General features: G+C 38.5%; 1 protein-coding gene across 1 annotated transcript in view; it reads left to right on the top strand.

Moving 5' to 3' along the window:
• calcr (calcitonin receptor) overlaps positions 1-19,778 on the top strand; it is a 57,252-nt gene that overhangs the window by 32,811 nt on the left and 4,663 nt on the right. Inside the window, exons 10-21 of the mRNA XM_030741791.1 lie at positions 3,043-3,153; positions 3,301-3,413; positions 3,531-3,696; positions 3,785-3,895; positions 3,982-4,094; positions 6,260-6,351; positions 9,524-9,650; positions 15,042-15,195; positions 17,085-17,145; positions 17,354-17,420; positions 17,563-17,781; positions 18,495-18,536. Coding sequence (XP_030597651.1) covers positions 3,043-3,153; positions 3,301-3,413; positions 3,531-3,696; positions 3,785-3,895; positions 3,982-4,094; positions 6,260-6,351; positions 9,524-9,650; positions 15,042-15,195; positions 17,085-17,145; positions 17,354-17,420; positions 17,563-17,781; positions 18,495-18,536 — 1,376 coding nt within the window. The remainder of the gene's footprint in view (positions 1-3,042; positions 3,154-3,300; positions 3,414-3,530; positions 3,697-3,784; positions 3,896-3,981; positions 4,095-6,259; positions 6,352-9,523; positions 9,651-15,041; positions 15,196-17,084; positions 17,146-17,353; positions 17,421-17,562; positions 17,782-18,494; positions 18,537-19,778) is intronic.

The raw sequence follows: 19,778 nt of genomic DNA, 5'->3' as shown, positions 1-19,778 counted from the left end.
AAATCTTTATCATTTCACAGTTATCTGACTTTTGAATGTTTAAGTTTAATATTTAATTCTCCTGCTGAGACTGAGACATGGCTTCCTGGAAGAAATTGGTGAACTGTGCCCCAAAAATACAACAAAATTAGACCACATTATTTTTTTCAGGTGATTTTAATATTCATTCTAACAAGAGCAAAAACTCTGACACCAAACAGTTCATCGGTTTATTAAGAATGTTTTGATTTTAAACAGCATGCGACTGGGCCCACACACACGAAAGGTCACATGCTTGATCAAATTTCTTCCGGCAGCCTCGATGTCACAGTCACAAAGGCTCTAGATGTTGCTGTCTCTGATCATTATTGCATTTTTTCAGATGTTGATTATTCATCCATCAAAACAAATACCAACCAATCTATCAATATGCGTCAATGCCAGCACGGCCGATACATTCATTAGTGACTTTTCAAAGTGTGCATTACCAGTACTGTTATCATGTGACGAAATGATGGACAATTTATCTGATGCAATTTCTCAAATATATTGCACCTGTCAAAACTATTAATGTACGCGGTCCTCCTCACATTCTGATCAAATTGCCATCACAAGCTCAATGTCCGGTGTGATTGCAGCACATATGAAAGAAACAGGGGAAAATGTCAGACTGTAGAGAGCTGTTGATAATATTTATGAAATGATTTGTAAAACAACGAAATACAGATTTGCATAGTTTGGTAGGGATGGGGTCGAGTAAAGAGGTGCAAGGCTTTAACTGGTGAATAATTTTTCTAGCTTTACTGGTGAGAATTTCAATCTCACCAGTAAACCAAGAAAAATAACTTATTATCCATTATCTTAATCTTTCATTCCTCAGAAAAATATTTGGAAAAAATACAAGCCACTGAATGATTACCTTTTTTCTCACAGTCTTTATGATAAGTACCAGTCAGGGTTCAGAACCAATCATAGCACAGAATCAGCTTTCGTTAAAGTCATTAATGACAGATCTGCACAAATAAAAATTCAATCAGGGGTTCCTCACGGGTCTGTCCACGGTCCATTCTACTTTAGACTTTACATGCTCCCACTTGGTTGAATCATAATATATCCTACCATTCTTATGCAAATGACAAACAGTTGTACTTTATCTAACCCCTGTTTACAATCTAATGAGCTGCATTGATGACATCAGCTGCTCAAAACCTTTTAGAACTGAACAGAAACATGACAGAAATATTTGTTGTTCATATTTATCATCCCTGTCTCTGAAACACAGCGAGTAAGTCAGGAACTTTGGCATGATTTTGGACAGTGATCTCAGTTTTGATAATCACATCAATAAGGTCATCAGAACTGCTTTCTATCTCTTAAAAATATATATCTACGGTTATTAGATTCCTATCTCAAACTGACTTTGAGAAATCGGTCCATTATCTAAATCATCAGCAAGACGACTTCAGCTTCAACCCAGTGAGACCTCTCAGATCATCATGTGCAGATCTTTTAACTGTTCCCAGGATTATTAGATCTAAATGTGCTGAGGGTGCTTTCAGTTGCTGTGGTCCTGTTCTTTGGAACAAGCTGCCTGTGGACATGAGATCAGTTGCATCTGTGCATACATTAAAAAAAACAGACTCAAAACCTTTATTTTCACACAGGTTTACACTTAATACATGTTGTCGTTTTGTTTTGTTTTATTTAGCTATTCTCGCTGCCTTAAGGCATTGTAAACCTACACAGATTTTCATGTTTTTATCTTCTCTGTTAAGCGCAATGAAATGTGCTATATAAATAAAATTGCCATTGTCAGTAGGTCATTTAACCCTAACGGATGCAGCGAATAGGTTCAGCCACACAGCCACACTGGAAGATGTATCCCGTGGTTGTGAAAAAGATATTACTCTTTTTCAGTTGTCAGATTACTGACCTACAAGCAAAGAAAACAACTGAGGAGATTGCTGAAACTACTCAAACTGGATTAGCAACTGTCCAACACATCATTAAAACCTGGAAGGCTCGTGGTGAACCATTATCTTTGAGGAAGAAATGTAGTCGGAAAAAACTTAAATGTTGTGAAGTCACCGTACGTTACTTAAACATGACATTGAATTATAAAAAAAAAAAAAATCAACAGCAGAGCTTGTGTTTAATAGTGAAAGTAAGATCATTTCCACATGTACAATGAGAAGAGAATTCAAATTACTGGGATTGAACAGTTGTGTAGCTTTAAGAAAATAATTTATCAGTGAGGGTAATTGGTTAAAAAAAAAGCTTCATTTTCTTAGGGAGCATAAAGATTTGCCCCTGGAGCAACAGAAAAGTCAGTGTGGTTTGATGAGTCCAGATTTATCCTGTTCCAGAGTGAAGGGCGAGTAGGATAAGAAGAGAAGTGGCTGAGAAGATGCACCCCTCATGCCCAATGCCTACCGTACAAGCCTGTGGGGGCAGTGTTATGATCTGGGGTTGCTTCAGCTGTACAAAGTTTAGCTGACCACCTTGATATACACCTGATGGCACGAACATATTCCAAGACGACAATGCTTGGATTCAGCGGGCTCAAACCGTGAAAGAGTGGTTCAAGGAGCATGAGAAATAGTTGTCAGTGTGCACTCGCCACTACAGAACTCAGTCCTTAACCCCACAGAAAATCTTTGGGATGTGCTAGAGAAGACTGTACGTGGCATTCCGACTCTCCCATCATCAATACAAGTTCTTGGGAAGGAAAAGGGAGTTTTTCCCACTGTCACCAAGTGCTTGCTCATAGGGAGGATTTTGATTGTTGGGGGTTTTCTCTGTATTATTGTAGGGTCTTACAATATAAAGCGTCTTGGGGTGAATGTTTGTTGAATTGAAATAAATGTAACATTGCACAAGTTTAGAAAAAAAGCTGCAAAAGTAAATGCATCAAACCTAATGATGGTCTAATGTTTTTCCTTTTTTTTTTTTTTACCAGGGAGTGTAAATCAGTAAGATTTCCCTGAAATTATAAGTTTCCATACGAACTTGAGACCTACTTACTTTTGCTGTCATGTTTTGTGGGTTTGTTGGGTCCTGCAGGACTGCACTGCAACCGTGACTGGGATGGCTGGCTGTGCTGGGATGACACTCTGGCAGGAACAACTGTCTTTCAGAACTGCCCTGATTATTTTTCTGATCTCGACCCCTCTGGTGAGTAATAATATTCAAGACTGTTTAAAGATTTGTCGCTTTCCTGCAAACCTTCTCTGATCTTTTGTTATATTTGGAAAGAAAGAGCCCAATAAGACTGTTGTACTGTCTACAGTGATATATTTATCATATGAGCAATTTTTATAGTAAAGGCATCTCGATACTGCGGAGAAGATGGGCAGTGGTTTCGCCATCCAGAGAGCAACAAGACATGGACCAACTATACTCTTTGTGCTGTCAACACTAAAGACAGGTTAAAGGTAATGTAACAATAATGCATAAATATGCCATGCTGTATGTCTCCTTGAACATTGTTTAGTTTAACTGAACATGACTCTGTATGTGTATTTGTGAACAAAAACTTCACTAAAATCAAGACAGCCGCCCAGTTTTCCAGGGAGACAGAGGTCGAAGCTGCCAATGAGGCCACAGTCAGTCCCACGGTCAATCGAGAGCAGCAGGAAATTGTGAGGAAAAAAATCCTCGACAACCAGTACAAGTGCTTCGAGAAAATGAATCGAGATCCACCTTATAACAAATCAGGTAACAATAATATCAAATGAAATGAAATAAGGGGTTCTCTACTCCTCTGTGAATGTTTAACTCTTATCACATGCTATCAATGTTACAGGTTTGTATTGCAGTCGCAACTGGGACGGTTGGCTGTGCTGGGATGATACTCCAGCAGGAACTTATACTTTCCAAAACTGTCCTAATTATTTTCATGACTTCGACCCTACAGGTAAGCGGTGAGACTGAAACATGTAGCTCTTTTAAAGTTCTTTTGATTTTGAAGTGATTAACTTATGTCATGACTGACACTTTCAGAAAAAGCAACTAAGTATTGTGGAGAGGATGGGCAGTGGTTTCGCCACCCGGATACCAACAGGACTTGGTCCAACTACACACTCTGCAACGAAAACACCAATGCCAAGCTGAAGGTAATTTATTTAAGATAAACTATTCAGCTACCATAAATCTACTGCACGGTGGCTGCAGTGTGATGGGTCAGCATAATTGTTTCCTTTGTGCCAGGGACTCTGCAATGCCAAGATTCATAACTCTCCTATACTGCTGTGATACGGATCTAAAATAACATATCTGACATTTTAGATCACCCATGCGTTTGATGCATTTGTTTACATGACAGACAGGAAGGCTTAAAATTACATTATTACGTGCTTACAGGTAGAATTTGTATTTTTAATGGTCTTATCTCATGGGGGGAAGTCCAGATAAAGTAGGTTTTGTTTGTCTAGACAAACAGAGTTTGCATTTATTGGAAACTTGCTTCCAATAAATGCTTCCCAATAGCCTGTGCCACAGGCTACACAGTCACAAGGAGGCTCCCTACTAATAGTGTTACGAGAACACATCACATATTAATAACCTTCTTATTGCCAACAGCCCACGGCTACAAGGTGAAGCATCACAGAACTCCCACTGAAAAGGGGAGGTCAGAAACACCCAAAGGGACTGTTTCATCTTCAGTAAAATATTTTGAATTGGTTTAATTAGAAGTGATTGTACCTCTTTTACAAGCCAAAGCATTGCTGTTGTGGTATCCATTGCAAAATTGTGCAGCATCTCGATTTGAATTTGGATCTGTACTCTTTGGGTTTGCTGATCCTGAGCATTCATAATCTCCCTTCTTCCAAAAAGCAGTTTTATTTTGTTGTTATTACTATTTTTTGTTTATTCATGTATATTTTGGCTATTCTAGTTTCCATTCAGTTTTTCCATAAACAGCTAATAGTGTGACTATCATTATCTGTCATTTGTGTGGTTACTTACCTACTATATTCTTACTTATCAGCAATATATGCTACTTTATATATTTAATATATATGTAACTAGTCATAGTGGGATTTTATTACTGCATGTTTCAATTGTAGTACTTCTTCTAAAAAAACATTCACAGCTTTTTTTTTTTTTCTTTTTAACCTGTTTTAACAAATTCTAACATTACATTTTATCTACTATCTTTACAAAAGAGATGTGGACACAAATCAGTAGTACCATTAATACATGTACTAAAAACATTTGAAGGTGCATCAGCAATATTAGCGTCAGAGTTTGAGTTGTGCTTTAACTGAAGTTGTATTTTTAAAGCTAAAATATGATTATATATAATTTCATTGTATGTCTGATTCTTGATTCTTCTTGAATTGAATTATTGCTGTTATTCATGAATATTCAAATTTCCTGTGTTACAAAAAAGTTGAAATACTACAGCACATTTTTTTTTTTTTTTAATTGAGATGCCAAATTAGAGTTATTTACTTGCATTACTGAACAGAAAATTTTGTTTTAGTGGTTGAACATTTTGCTTTATTAATTTCTGACTTCTAAGAGAAGTCTATTGTGCCGGCTCAGATTTGGTCATTAGGGATCCCCTGACCTGATGGCAAGTGGTTCCTGGAGGTTGCTGTGTGAAATCATTCACAAAAAGGGTCCTGCCTCAAAAACCTCCTTGCAATTGCTTTGAGCTCTAGCAATTATTATTGCTGAGGTTGCACATATGGAAGATGCCAATTTATTAGCAAACACGTAAGCAATTGCGAGGGGATTTTTTTGGGTGTAGTTCCATATACCTCTTTGGGACAAGTTTTCCTTAGCAACAGCGAACAACCTCCAGTAACCACTTGCCAGCTGATTTTTTTTTGTTTGTTTTCTTTTTTTTTTCTGTGGTTTGATTTCCACAGTTTGGTTTGATTATTTTTTTTAATCCAAATTTTGTTATTTTTATACCGCTTGGGCAATTAAAATAAATAAATAAAAGACCATACATCAAATAGGAAGAGCGGTTCATTGTTGATGTTTTAAATCTTGGGTTTATTTGTGTTTGCCTGTTTATTCAAAACAAAATAAAGTCATCATTGAATATTTCAGTATTGGAAATTGTGCTCAAGACTGTGAACATGCATGCATATGGAAAAACCCAGCATGCAGAACAGAACGTTTCATATTGAACATTGTGTCCCAAAAGTGAAAACTGCCAAATGCACTGAGCTGAAAGTTAGCTTTTATACAACATGTTCTTTTTTTGTTTGTTTTTCTAATAATACAGATGATCTCTATCTTGTTTGTGTTTTTGTTTGTACAGTCAGCCTACATCCTGTTTTACATGGCTATCGTGGGCCATGCTTTATCCATAGCCTCCCTGCTCATCTCTCTGGCCATCTTCTTCTACTTCAGGTAAACAATTCAGTGTGCTGTTCCTGTCCTACATGTAAGATTGTAACATTGTGAGAAGGTAGCTGTAGTTGCAGTTACTGATTTGATGATGTAACGATGATTAAGAGCTGGTAGTGTCATCCTTAATGAATCACCATCCCAAGTGCCTGACACGATCTGACAGGCACCCATTATTAGCACAACTCATGTCAGTGCATTATCTGGAGTCAGCAAAATGTGACTGGAATAGAAATGATGATTTTCTGTCACAAATTAATGCAAACTATCAATCAGAAACTTTATCTTTTATTTACCCCTAACCCTAACTATGGGAATCTGTGGCTGGAGACGCGGCACAACCAAAATTATTGTGACTGTATACAGTGCATACAGTGAATTTTTGAAATGATTGCTTCCAAGATGGGGAGCAGGTCCACAGCCACTCGCAGTCAGTTTCCATCTTCAAAGCAAATTTGGTGCATCAAAACAGCAATAAGACACAGTCAGTCTGTTAGCAGCTTGCGATTGAATAGCATTGGCAGTTATATGCAATCTATTTTGGGATAATATGGTGATAAACTGTGATAAACTGGCAAACATTGTGAATCTGTTGCCATCTACATGAACAGATATTCACATTACACAGAAATTCACATTAACTACTTAAATTCAGAACCTCCTAGGTTTGAAACAGAAATTTAGAAATTCTACCTCAAATACAGAGACAGCTATTTAGACATAGTTGCTACAGGATGGTGATTTAACTGCAAAATGACATAACGGCTCAGCAACCTTGCTTTTAGATAGGAATATAATCAGAATACAACCAATTGGCAACCAGATGAGTTGAGCATCCAATTGCAAACAGACAAACATCACACAGACTGACTCAGATTCATTACAACATGTTGGCAGTCTGTCTGTGTTTATAAATCAGGCGGAATTTATTTGTACCGTAAACCCCCGACAATCTGTCTGAGAGGGATTGCACTGAGTCTTAGTCGGATTGCGACTGTCTGGAGACAGGTTGCCTTCCACCAGGTGACCTGGTGATCCTGACAGTCCCTACAGTATGTAATCGAAAGTGGTTGCCCAGAGGCTGGGGGTGTTGCACGGTCAACCCCTGAGCAACCAATTGGTCACTGGAACTACTGGTGACCTGTTTCTGGCAGGAAAAAAAATTCAGTGCAATCACCGGGCAACCAGCGATTTTTCCCCAGGAGGTTGCCGTCCAATTTTTCACACTAGTGCGACTGAGCCATAAATGTTATTTGTAGAATAAGTGTCAAGTTTCTTCATTTTTTTCCTGCATAATTAAAAGCTCTAAACAGAATAGCTGTGATGATCATTGAATGTGTTGGTGCTTTACATCTGAGTTCATTACTCATTACGGATATTCATCCATACGTACTGCTTAGTCCCAAAGGGGAAGAACGCAAAGTTAAGAGATACACTTCTGTTGAAATTCAATTAGATAAGAGTTCAGAACAACAAAGCACATTAAGGGAAAGGAGATGGAATATTCAGTGAATAAATCTGTAATATGGAAATGAATAGTTGCTGAATCTTTAACTCTAAGTTTCTCTGGGAACAAAGGAACTTAATCAACATTATTTTAACAGAACTAATGCTTTTCATTTAACCGAAGCAGACAGCCTGAATATGGAGTAACTGAGGCAGAAAGAAGAAAAAAAAAGCTTTTTTACGTTCTATAACAATATTTAGAAACGCTGCTTTGTTGGCCCCGTGGTTGGCGATTGTTGCAGTCATAAATTCTGATGCGCTGAAGTCTGCTGACCTCCTAAACACAGCTGTTATCCAGAACAGATCTTGTAAGAGACCGTCATTGTGCAGCAAAGTTTTATACACAGTCATAAATCTAGAGGCCGAGTTTGGGGCAGGTGCATAATCACAGAACCCAGTGACCTGCCGAGACTCGAACTCTTAACTCAGCTGCAAAGCAATTCGGTGGCCAGTCATGGTTCATCAAGATTAAAGTCCTAACAAATTAAGATTTAAATAAAGTAACAAGGTGTTTGGCTTAGACCCTCTTTTCCCTTTTTTTTTCTTAGCATATTCACTGCCAAAACACTTAAATTATTGAATTTTGCATTATAAGATCCAGATGTAAAGCTAACAGTGGTATGTATTGCTATAGAGTTGCTGTCTGTTATTTTACAACTCCAGATCAACACTGTCAAGATTCCCAGATAAAGATACTGCAGTTTTCTGTGGAAAAAAGGGGGCTGTTGGAAATTCTGACCAGTGACAGCTGAAAAAAAACCTGCCATTGCTTGTGTTTTGAGATCCCATTTTAGTCTTTTATGCTTTTATCTTTTATTTTAAGCACATTGAGTTTATGTGTAATGAAGTGTGCTATATAAACAAAATTGACATTGATATAAGTCTTCATAAAGTCCTGCATTTCCTTTTCTGTCAGGAACTGGAGAAAAAAAAACAAAAACAAAAAAAACTAAGAGCACTTTTACATGGCTGCTGTGGAAATGTGCTGCTGTAGGCTATTTTTGAGGAAATTTAGTGCTGTTGGTGTTTTCATTGGTCTCAGGGGGATTTGTGAGTCATCAACGATAAAATTGACCATGTATGGATATAACTTATTTAACTATAAAATGGGTATTTAATGGATGGTACAGTCTGTAAAAATCAATTTGCTACAGGGCTCCATTCAGCTCTGAACTCTAGTCTGTTCGATTGCTGTCAAGAAAAAAAATTAACCATCAACAGCAATAATAATAATACTGATATGAATGACTTTGATCCTAATAGTTGTTTTTTCTTTGCCTGTGATGCATTTTATTACGCTATTAATCCTGAGTGGCCAGTCAAGCTAATGTGAATGCACCCTTGGGATCCATTATGCATTATTTAACAGCACTTCTAGCTTGTTCAGGCCATTTAGAGACAATCCAGCTCATTGATCCTAGGATTATTTTCTTTGACATCCACAAAAAAATCAATAAAAGATAAAAGATAATTATTTGATACTTTAAAGAATATTTGACCAGCTCATTAAACTGCCAGTCATTTGAGTAAGTTTTTTCCCGTGCCTGTCATCGGTTGCAGCGAGCTCTTGTCTTTGATGTGTTTTCTGTGTCAGAAGAGGTTTTAATCCACATTCGTGAATAGTATTATCACACAATGTCCTGGCATTTCAATTAATCATGGCACACAGGAGTCTGAGCTGCCAGAGGATCACCCTCCACAAGAACCTCTTCTGTTCCTTTGTGCTCAATTCTGCCCTTACCCTCATCCACCTCATTGCTGTGGTCAACAATCCTGAAGTGGTGGCCAGAAATCCGGTGAGTAGATGCTCTCTTACATGTTTGCCACCAGGACAACCATAGATTACCGTAGATTTCACTGTCTATATTGTCTTAAACTCTAATTTCTAGTTTTAGTTTAACTAAAACAAAACAAGACAAACATTAAACTAGAACTACCAGGGTCCTGCAATTGCCAGTAGTTTGCATGGAAGACACTTGTCTGCAAATACTCTCAAAATACTCACTAAATGGTAGTGAAAATGTAAAGTGCAAATGCAAATCAGAAACAAAAACTGTTCACCTTCAAAATAAAAGTTGTGCCTTTTGAAATGTGTTGGTTGCATCGGTGAGGCACAACTCTTACTTTGAAGGCAAATAATTATCTTGTACTTATTCAAATTTTACTACAACTCAGAGAGTAAATGGCAAGTGTTTGCAGACAAAACAGTGTCTTCTGTGCAAACTATAGGTAATCGTGGCAATCTGCTAGTAGCCAAAGCAATCACAAGGAGGTTTTTGTTGCAGCATCATCTTTGAGACTAATTTTATCAGGCGATGGCAGGCAACCACTTAACAGCTGGTTAGAGACAAGAGGTTGCCAACCAGTCTCTAGGAGTGTGTGACTAAAAGTTGGTGCAATGAATCAATGGCCCAACCAGTAACCTTATTTCTTGTATAGTTACAATTTCAAAGCTACACAAAGCCACATGAACACCTTTCAATCTGAAGAGGGAAGAAAAAAAATCCTGTATTATTTTTCAAGGCAGCGACTCCTCTGGCTGTGTAGAAGTTTGTGGGAAACTGCCCCCTGTTGCTTACTTGATTTATGACTGCAATAAAACTATTTTCAAGTCTTATTTAAGTCAGCATGGTGTTCAGTTTGTAAATTACGGTCCCATTAGAGAAAAAAAAAGAATGATAAAGCAGGTTATGCTTTATGGTGGACCTACCTTAGTTTATAAGCTGCTACTATAAGGGAGTCCCTCAGTTTCTGTCTCTGGCTGCATGACCGCAGATGCTCGTCTCTGGATGAGTGATCTGGAACGATCATTTCATTGTGTGCCTTGTGTGCACAGTGACAATGAGTTGAATCTAACATCTATCATCTAACATCTACCTCTAGTTTCTGATTCTGAAATCTCCATGATGGCAACAGCCACATGCTCAAGCTCAAGGCTTAAATATGAAATTCCATTAACTAATCTGTGACGTAAGGACTGCGATGGCAAATCATTTATATACAGTGTGAATGCACTACACTGTGAACATGAGCCCTGAGTCACAGCGAGTGGCTCAAACTCAAGGAAAACATTTTTAGTTCCTGTAAGCAGTCGCTCATTCAGAATATTCACATTCAATATTCTTTGGACAGGCCTCAGTTCAGTGAGTGTTAAGTACTGTTAAATAAACTGATTCTTGTGAATTAGGACATCTAAAGTTCCTGGAAGCAGCTATGTGCTAAAGCCAGCATACTAAAATACTCACAATGCCAGTTCTGGGTTCCTAGGTTTAACATCAACTGTGCTGTCTTTATTTTATCATGTTAAGATCCTAACAATAGCTAATTCTATACCAAAAATAGACAATTAGCTACTGAATAGAATGATATAGCAATGTTCCTAAATTCCTAGCAGTGTTGCTCACTTGGGTGAGGTGTGTTAGTTATAAATAATTTATGCAAAACCAAATAAAAATGTAGATATTGTAGTGGCATTTTTAAAAATTAACTGCAAAGTGAGGAAATGTAAATCTAAATGAAGATGTTCTGTTTTTTGATATTAACATTTCCTAAAGCAGACTTTAAACTATGCGGCAATTTATCCCACTCTGCAACCTCTTGGAATTGTTACAGTGTCAACATACAGTTTCTTTTCTCTCTTTTTATACAGTTTAATGTTTTGCCTTTTGTGAATTCTTTGAAACCCTGAGGTCAGCTCAGGTAGAGGTAATAAATCTGTCTTGGGGGAATGCCTTGCTATCTGGATTGAGCATGAATTTGTATGTTACGCATGGAAATCAAAATAACTAAAGCTTGTTAACCTGCTGCTTGCTGCCTCTTATGGGCTGTTATTACAGAATTTCACTAACTTCAAAAACATATTTTTGTTTGACTGCTGGCCCACATAAAATCAAACACATCCAGCCTCTCCAAGTGAATAAATACTGACAGCATATTGCTCAATAAAAACTTACAAAAGACTATAAAAATAAACACCCATCCTTGCAATGTGTAATACGTTCAAATGACTAAAGTGCCACACAGCAAAAAAAAACAACAACAAAAAACGGCAGATAGGATTGTAGCGTTTGGCTCACATTGCGCACAATCACATCAGCCATATCCTGCTTTCAGCTGGAGTATCGCTTGCCTGACAAAGCTCTGGAAACATCAAGGACACAGCAGAGGCTTCAGCTGGGTTTCAGTTTGTTTCTAAGTCCTGCTGCCGCTCCTTTCCCCGTGCTCAATGAATCTGTCTGGCTCAGACTAAGTCGAACGTATCCAAGATGCAGACAGAAATGACAGCCATCATAATCAACGTGAGCAAGCCTGTATTTGTGCGGTGGCTCGCATTCAAATCTCCCCTTGTCAGCATTTGTCAAAAGGTTTGTGTTGAATCTGTTACTTTCTGATGTAGTACGGTCAAGTTGTGCTAACTTGCTGCGGCATGTCAAAATAAAATTAGTTACCGCGGCCTTGGGTCTCGAGAGGGAGCAGAGAAAAAAACGCACAAGAGCCTCTGGTTGGGATATTCATGCACGTCTGCGAGGAAACATTTTGAAATATAACGGTGCCAAAGTGAAACTTATGAGCATGTTTTCAGTGCTGGTGATTTAGGAATGGGGGATTGCAGTAGAGATTTGTTCTTTGTTGTCTCTCTCTGGTGTGTTAATAGAGTCTGGTTTGGGCCTGCCAGCATTATGTGGGAGTGAATCCTCAAAGCTTATGTCAAACCAAGGAGGAGGCTGAAAACATGACAAACATGTACATGATCTATAGCAGCTTGATTTGTTAACCAGAACATTGTTAGTAACTTAAGACAAAACTTTGGTTAGTTGCAGTCCTGAATAAGTGAGAACTATGTGGCTCACAGACAGCAGCCCCTGCCTGCTATAGTGAAGTTTCCTCAAGTGGAAAGGGAAACGTATGAAAAGAAGAGAGAAAAATATGGCTGAGAGTTTTCAAAACGAACAACTGTTGTGTGTTTTGAGCTAAGAGGACCTCTGAGAGCAGCAGATAGCAATGCCAGCATCTCTGAATTATACTGCGGCTGCACACATGCTCTTTCACCACAGGACTACAAACCAGAAACCCCAATGTGAATATTAAAATAAATATATATTCATAGGAAGGAATTCCTCTGTCTAGGCTTTCCATACAAATCTTTCATGGATTTCAGGATATGATAGCATAATGAAAACATAGCTGTGCTGATGTAAATGATAACCAACCAACCTTTTAATATTATTTGCAGAGGTGAGTGTGATAGCTATAATGAGCAATAGATCAAGCAGCACTTCAGCAAGCGGCCCGAAGAGCATAGCAATCGTGTGTAGATAGTTTTCAGTGGTTTGTGTAGTGTTTGTTGTTGGAGGCAAAACAAGCTCCGTTTCTATTTTGGAACTCAATGACTTTTTTTTTTTTTTAGAGCATGGTTTTCAACATGATATTTGTAGGACTGCTATCTGCTGTCTCACTTGCACTGTAACAATTGCTTAGTGTTAATAATCTGTCTATTCTGTCTGAAAAGCAGCTCTTGAAAGGGGATTGATTGCTGGAAATACCGTATCATAAACATTGCAGCTGAGCAAAAAAAAAAAACCTTATTCATGTAAAAAATGAGGGCCCTAATAATGATCCCTGTGAGACGCCTATTATTTGCCTGGCTGCTTAACTTGAAACCATCTGCAACAACAGTTCAATAAAGATATAATTTGAATCAGCTGAAAACATCATTATTAAAACTGTGAAAAGCAGCTTTTTATTAAAAATTTGTTGTGTGTGTTTTGCAGTACTGGATAATACATGCATATTTAGCTCATAGACAATAGAAAAGGTGGCTGTAGATACTGTGACATCATTCATTGGTTGCTGAAGTCTGAGATTAGCATTTTCACCTCTGCCAAAACCAAGATGTGACGATGAGGGATGGGTCTGACTGTGAAACTGCTTGCTCACTGGCTAACGACCTGTTAGTCGCAAGTTGTTAGTCAGTGAGCATACCACTGATAACCCTGCTTTTAGAAACATAGTATGACGAAGAGTTGCAAAATGGACTTTGTGCCATGTGATCCGAAATCACTGAGCGAATAAGCTCACCAGGAAAGCGTTAATAGAGGTCAAGACAGACTGTATAAACCTCTATCTCCCATAGACTTTTATAGGAGCCCCACCCCCTGCACAACCCAGAATTAGATAGGTGGGAAAAAATGGATAGATGTACAATAGTCTTTCAAAATAGTATCTTAGACTGTAGAGAAGCACTTAAATATTGCATTAGTTGTTACAATTTGTGAAATTACCCATTACCCTCTGGGTGAATGCATGATTGGTGCCATTCTGACTTTTGGCAGAACCACATAATCCAAACTTGGGTGCAAGGGAAGCAGAAGCAATCTGTGCTGGGACAATTGGGAAAAAGCCATAAAAGCTGACATGACTGGCAGAGATTCCCATCAAATCATGTCCAAAAACATGTTTCCTTAACGAATCTCCTGAGAGACTCAGCACTGAAAAATGTTGTGGAAGTTATTTACTTATTCTAGGAGAAAAGTTTGTGAGATTTTTTTTTTTTTTTTTGAGTAGATTCTCAGCATAATCAGATTTATTGATGACTGTCTGGCATTTATTGAAGGAAGAATAACTAATGGTACTTCACCAAATGTTCTTGATAATTATTGCATTAGTAGAATGTTTCTTTTTTTGTTTTTGCTTTTTTAGACTGACGCAATAGCAATATGTCATCAAGCCATCATCCCTGATCATAATGTGTCAGTTAAAGGAACTGAAAAAATAATGAGACATATTGTCGCACTGTGGTGGATGCATAAATAGAAAACTGCATGTTTCTTTACAGTATAAGCCACTAATGCAGAGTGTGGCTTTGATCCCACTGCTTTGTGCTAAGAGAGACAAACACAATCAAAAAGTGCTCCAAATACGAAGAAAAATCATGAGTTCCAACTTAGCTCACCTCCGAAGGGGGTAAATGAATAAACATCCTCTCAGTATGAAAAAGAATAATACTGGCTAATGATTTTGTGCCACGAGTGCTGAAACATCCCATTAAATCTTTTTTAAGTCTCCTGCTGAGATGATGTCATGACTGTTTCAACTGAATCATCATATTTACAAAAAAAAAACAAAAAACAAACTATGAGTGCAAAGCAAAAAAAAAAAAAGAATAACTGATTTTGTTCTCCCTGCAGGTTGGTTGTAAGGTGCTGCAGTTCTTTCACATGTACATGTTAGGCTGTAATTACTTCTGGATGCTCTGTGAAGGCATCTACCTGCACACACTCATCGTGGTGGCTGTGTTTGCAGAGGAGCAGCATCTGCACTGGTACTACCTCCTGGGCTGGGGTGAGTCATTTGTTCAATTTCCTGTTTTTTGCTTCGTGTACAGTATATTGTATTCTATAGCTATATGTGCTAAAAATGAATCTTCTCAGTGGACTCCGTCACAGCTTGAAAAATCCGAGAGAAACAACGGCAACACCGGGCATGATGTAGGAATTCACTTGTGACCAAAATGTTATCAGGTTATATTATATTATATTATATTACTCTTTCTTCGAGGGTGTGGTCCCTCGATTTGAGAGCATCATTTCTAGTTTTCCTGGTCAGATATTGCTCTGCACTCAGTTTTATCATCTTTGTTCACTAGGAGATTGGCTCCACTTTTCTTAAAAAGTCTGAACTCAAACGCTTGCGCATGTTTCCGTCCATGCACCAGAGTTGCTTCTGCTCACATGCTCTTGGACTTCCAGGTCTGCTCATGCATCTTTAAATATGAGCTGATAACCTTATGGTTAGGTGGGGAATTTCACAAAGGAGACACCATATGCCATTCCCCTGCTCTTTAGTCCCACATTCCCTACTTATATCTGCTGCCCTTTCTAGTCATAGATGTGGCGTTGACCAATGGCATTTTCCTTTCCCCCATATGAGTACATGTGCTTTAATTCTGAGAGTCCCTCAGGACCAGATATTCTCTCTTTAACAAGGTCCATCCGCTCCTGTCATAATTTTGAAATATGTGCCTCCCTTTTGTATGGTCATGATTTGAAATACATGCATGCACCATATGTTTTGGAAGAACTCACTATAGTAGCCTTTTGTAGAATGCATCCAAGACACCTCTCAAAATGCTAAATGAACCTTTACCTTTAAATGTCCAAGACCGCTAATATAATAAAAAGAAAACTGACGACATGCAGAGGAAGTTAAGAGGATCGAATCACGGGCTTGCTGTTTTAGGCATCAGATTATTATATTTAATAGAAAAAAAAAAACTAAGCAGAGGTAGTGACTGGGAAGCGGAAGTCCCACAAATAAGCACCGTTCATGCAAGGAGGTGGATAAGGTTGGATCACAGGAAATCTGTGCAAGCAGCAGGATATCATAGATCTGAGCAAGCGCAGTGCAAATATGCTCATGAGCTGGGTGTGTTTGATCAGAGGGCAGAGTTTGCATTGTAATATCTGAATGTGAGAGCAAGAAATGATGGTTTTGAACAAAGGTAGTAATATACCCTCATACCTGATCCTTGTCTGTATTTCATTGTGGACATGCTGACAGCTTTATTGGCCCTCCTGTCGCTTAGTGCTGCTCCCGTCATGTTTTCCCACACTGTGCAAAACAGGAATAATGTGAACAGTCTGTCAAAAAAAACAAAAAGCAAAAAGCAGGCAATGGAACCAAATGGATGGTCATCATTAAAAGTCTTAGGATGACCTTAAGGGGAGAGTCTTTGCCGTGTGTGTGTGTGTGTGTGTGTGTGTGTGTGTGTGTGTGTGTGTGTGTGTGTGTGTGTGTGTGTGCGTGTGTGTGTGTGTGTGTGTGTGTGTGTGTGAGCATGTGGATGGAGGGAGGCCAGTTCGTCAGTCAGTGGCCAACACAAGTGCAGGACCTCATTGAAAATGGACTCTACATGGATTTTTGTGTTTATATCCAGAAGAAAAGTAAAAATCTGCGCCGAGCCTCTAGTGGGTGTTTATAGACAGAATGTCAAATTTGAGAGACTTGTAACAGAAAATTAACCATGTGGTAGGGTTGTTGTCAGGGGTGCAACAATAAAGATATTATAGGGGAGCTTACAGGAATAAGGATGTCTACCTTTCCAAGAAACCATACAGTCTCATTAGACCAGCAAACAAAGCTAACCATGCTTTCACAGTTGCATTAATGACAAATGAATTTCACAAAATTCACTCAAGACCTCATATGGCTCCCATCTTCTCCTCTCCAAGGTTTTCCTCTAGTGCCTGTATCCATCCACGCCGTGGCAAGGAAAAAGTATTTTGACGACAAGTGAGTAATGTTCCAGAAACTTCAGCAAATAAACAGAAGATGTTTACATTTGTGCTCGGCTGTGTGCGGTGGAGTGAGAGTGTGCAGACACGCGTGTTTCCGAATGTGCTTGTGTGTGTGTGCGTGGGTGTGTGTGTGTGTGTGTGTGTGCGCACATGTGTATTTTGGGAAGCATACAGCACTGACTGATATGTTTTTCCTTCTGTAGCTGTTGGATGAGTGTGGAGACCCATCTGCTGTATGCGATCCATGGCCCGATAGTGGCAGCACTTCTTGTAAGTCTGCTAATCCACTGTTTCTGCACAGAAAAACACGACAAATATCATTTTTATTATTTGCTTTTTACACTTTCATATTAGTGTTGGTTCTTAAAAGATTGCTTTTCTTTTATTTCTGATTTTTTTTTTTTTCCTTTAGGTCAACCTCTTCTTCCTGCTAAATATTATTAGAGTGTTGGTTACCAAGTTGCGAGATACGCACCGGGCAGAGTCCAACATGTACATGAAGGCAGTGAGAGCCACCCTGATCCTGGTTCCTCTGCTGGGAATACAGTTTGTCATCATTCCCTGGAGGCCAGAGAACCGGCTGGCTGGTGAGGTCTACGAGTACATCATGCACATACTCATGCACTACCAGGTGGGCACCGAGCTGCGGCTAAGACTTTAATCAAAATTCTCATTAAATAGCCAGGTAGGAACTCAGTTCATAGTAATTCAACAATGACTTGAAAAAGCAGGCTGGTGCAGCTTCACGGCCCCTGTGGAGTCACGCGTTTTGCACCTCCAGCTTAAATCATAATAATCTAGAAAAAAGTAATTACATCACTGTAATAAATATAGTTAATAACAGCTTCACTTTAGACTGAAAACTTAGTGCGAGTGCAAAACTGAGACAGGTGTTGAGATTTGTTGGTACCCTTGGACCCTCCAGGCTCAGAATGTTAATTTTTAAATTTGCATGACTGAACTTTTAAACCCTTAAAAACAGTTTTCTGCCATGTGATCTTTATTATCCATTGATGTGACTCCCTTTAAAAAAGAAGAAGCATTCAGCTGCAGCCTTACTGTTATTTTACTTCTAGTTAGATTCTGTTGTTCCCCAAATACTGTTTTGTTTTCTTTCTCTCACTGCTATAAAGTCATATCCTATACTTAAATAATGCAAGTATGGTAGCGATGTTCATCATCTGTCGAAGCTCTTCTTTCCTCCATCCGTTTGGGCAGATGGCTGCACTGTCTGAGTCTAGTTCTGCTGGATGTTTCTTTCTGTTATTATTGTCGTGATTTGGAGATATAAAAAACAAATGCTAAATTATTCCCTGCTTTGTTTTTTCTTCATCTTTGTTTCAGGGTTTGCTGGTGTCAACCATATTCTGCTTTTTCAATGGCGAGGTAAGGGCTGGCATTTATTTACATGTTTGCAGTTTAGCCAGTGTGAGGAGATTAGCACCATATACATGCCTGTGCAATACATATGCAGGTAGTGGTAAAAAGGTAGTTCTGTGTTGTTTGCTATATGTTTATTTCCAGCTGCATATTTCTATTTTTGGATTCATCTGAGCTTTTGGTTTGCATATATACACTCACTTAATTACTGGACATTTCACCTATGTTTGATATGAGCATCCAACATTGTAACACAAAATAGGGAAAACATAATAGGACCACTTTAATTAGTAAGTAATTAATTGCTTTAGAGGAAACAAAGCTCACATGTCTGACTGTGAGTATCATATTTTTATTTAAGAGTGGTATCAATCATAGCAGTTAACTTCTGGCAAGAAAGTGAATAATCCACCAAATATCTGAGAGTTCCTTTAAAAATATTGTACTCTTGTGCCATGTTTGACATCATAATGCCATAGTTTTGATAGAGCAATTGGCCTTTTGGAAAGGTCAACCGGCATATGTTACTCTGGGAGCTGTTCGGCGATTGTGCAATAAAACCACTCATCCCTTGTGACATTATGCATGAGACATCAGACTGCATCAGGTAAAACATTTTCAAAATTTGTTTTCAGGTCAGATCTCATCCTTCTTCTATTTGTACCTGACAACATATCAAGAAGTGACCCATGAATACCAAACACGGTCTCAGAGCTTTGGTTTTGGCCTTGAATGCTTGGGCAAAATAGTTGTAGCTTCACAGAGATGCTACATCTCTCCGAATTCCAAATGTAGCAGGTTATAAAACATTCCTCCACTTTTTCCTCTTCTGAGACCAGTCTGGTGCTACAACAGTAAAAGCAGAAGGGTCATGTCAGGTGAATAGTAAGACATACTTTATAAATGACTGTGTGGTTTCCAAGCTTCGCTGAATATTGACTCTCCTTTCAAGTTCTCCTGTCAGCCTTTCTAAGTCTGTCTGCAGCTGTCTGACTACAGTGTCCCTGATTCAAACGCTCCACCAAACCGATGAGCTAGATTTCCATTAAAAACAGATTTCAGGTTAATAATGCTGTGAAAACCTCACAGCTCTCCAGACACAATGTGTGAAAGATGCTTTCTGGCTCCAAGTCTCCACAAATGCTACATGCTACATCTATTTGTCTGTCTGTAATATTTCTGGAGTTTTCTTAAGGAAAATTTATGCTGTAAATTGTGTTTCCCAAAAAAATACTGATGTTTTTTTTT

This window comes from Archocentrus centrarchus, chromosome 11 (assembly GCF_007364275.1).
Source record: "Archocentrus centrarchus isolate MPI-CPG fArcCen1 chromosome 11, fArcCen1, whole genome shotgun sequence".
In the NCBI taxonomy this organism is placed as follows: domain Eukaryota; kingdom Metazoa; phylum Chordata; class Actinopteri; order Cichliformes; family Cichlidae; genus Archocentrus; species Archocentrus centrarchus.
This window is presented reverse-complemented; position numbering and strand designations above follow the sequence as displayed.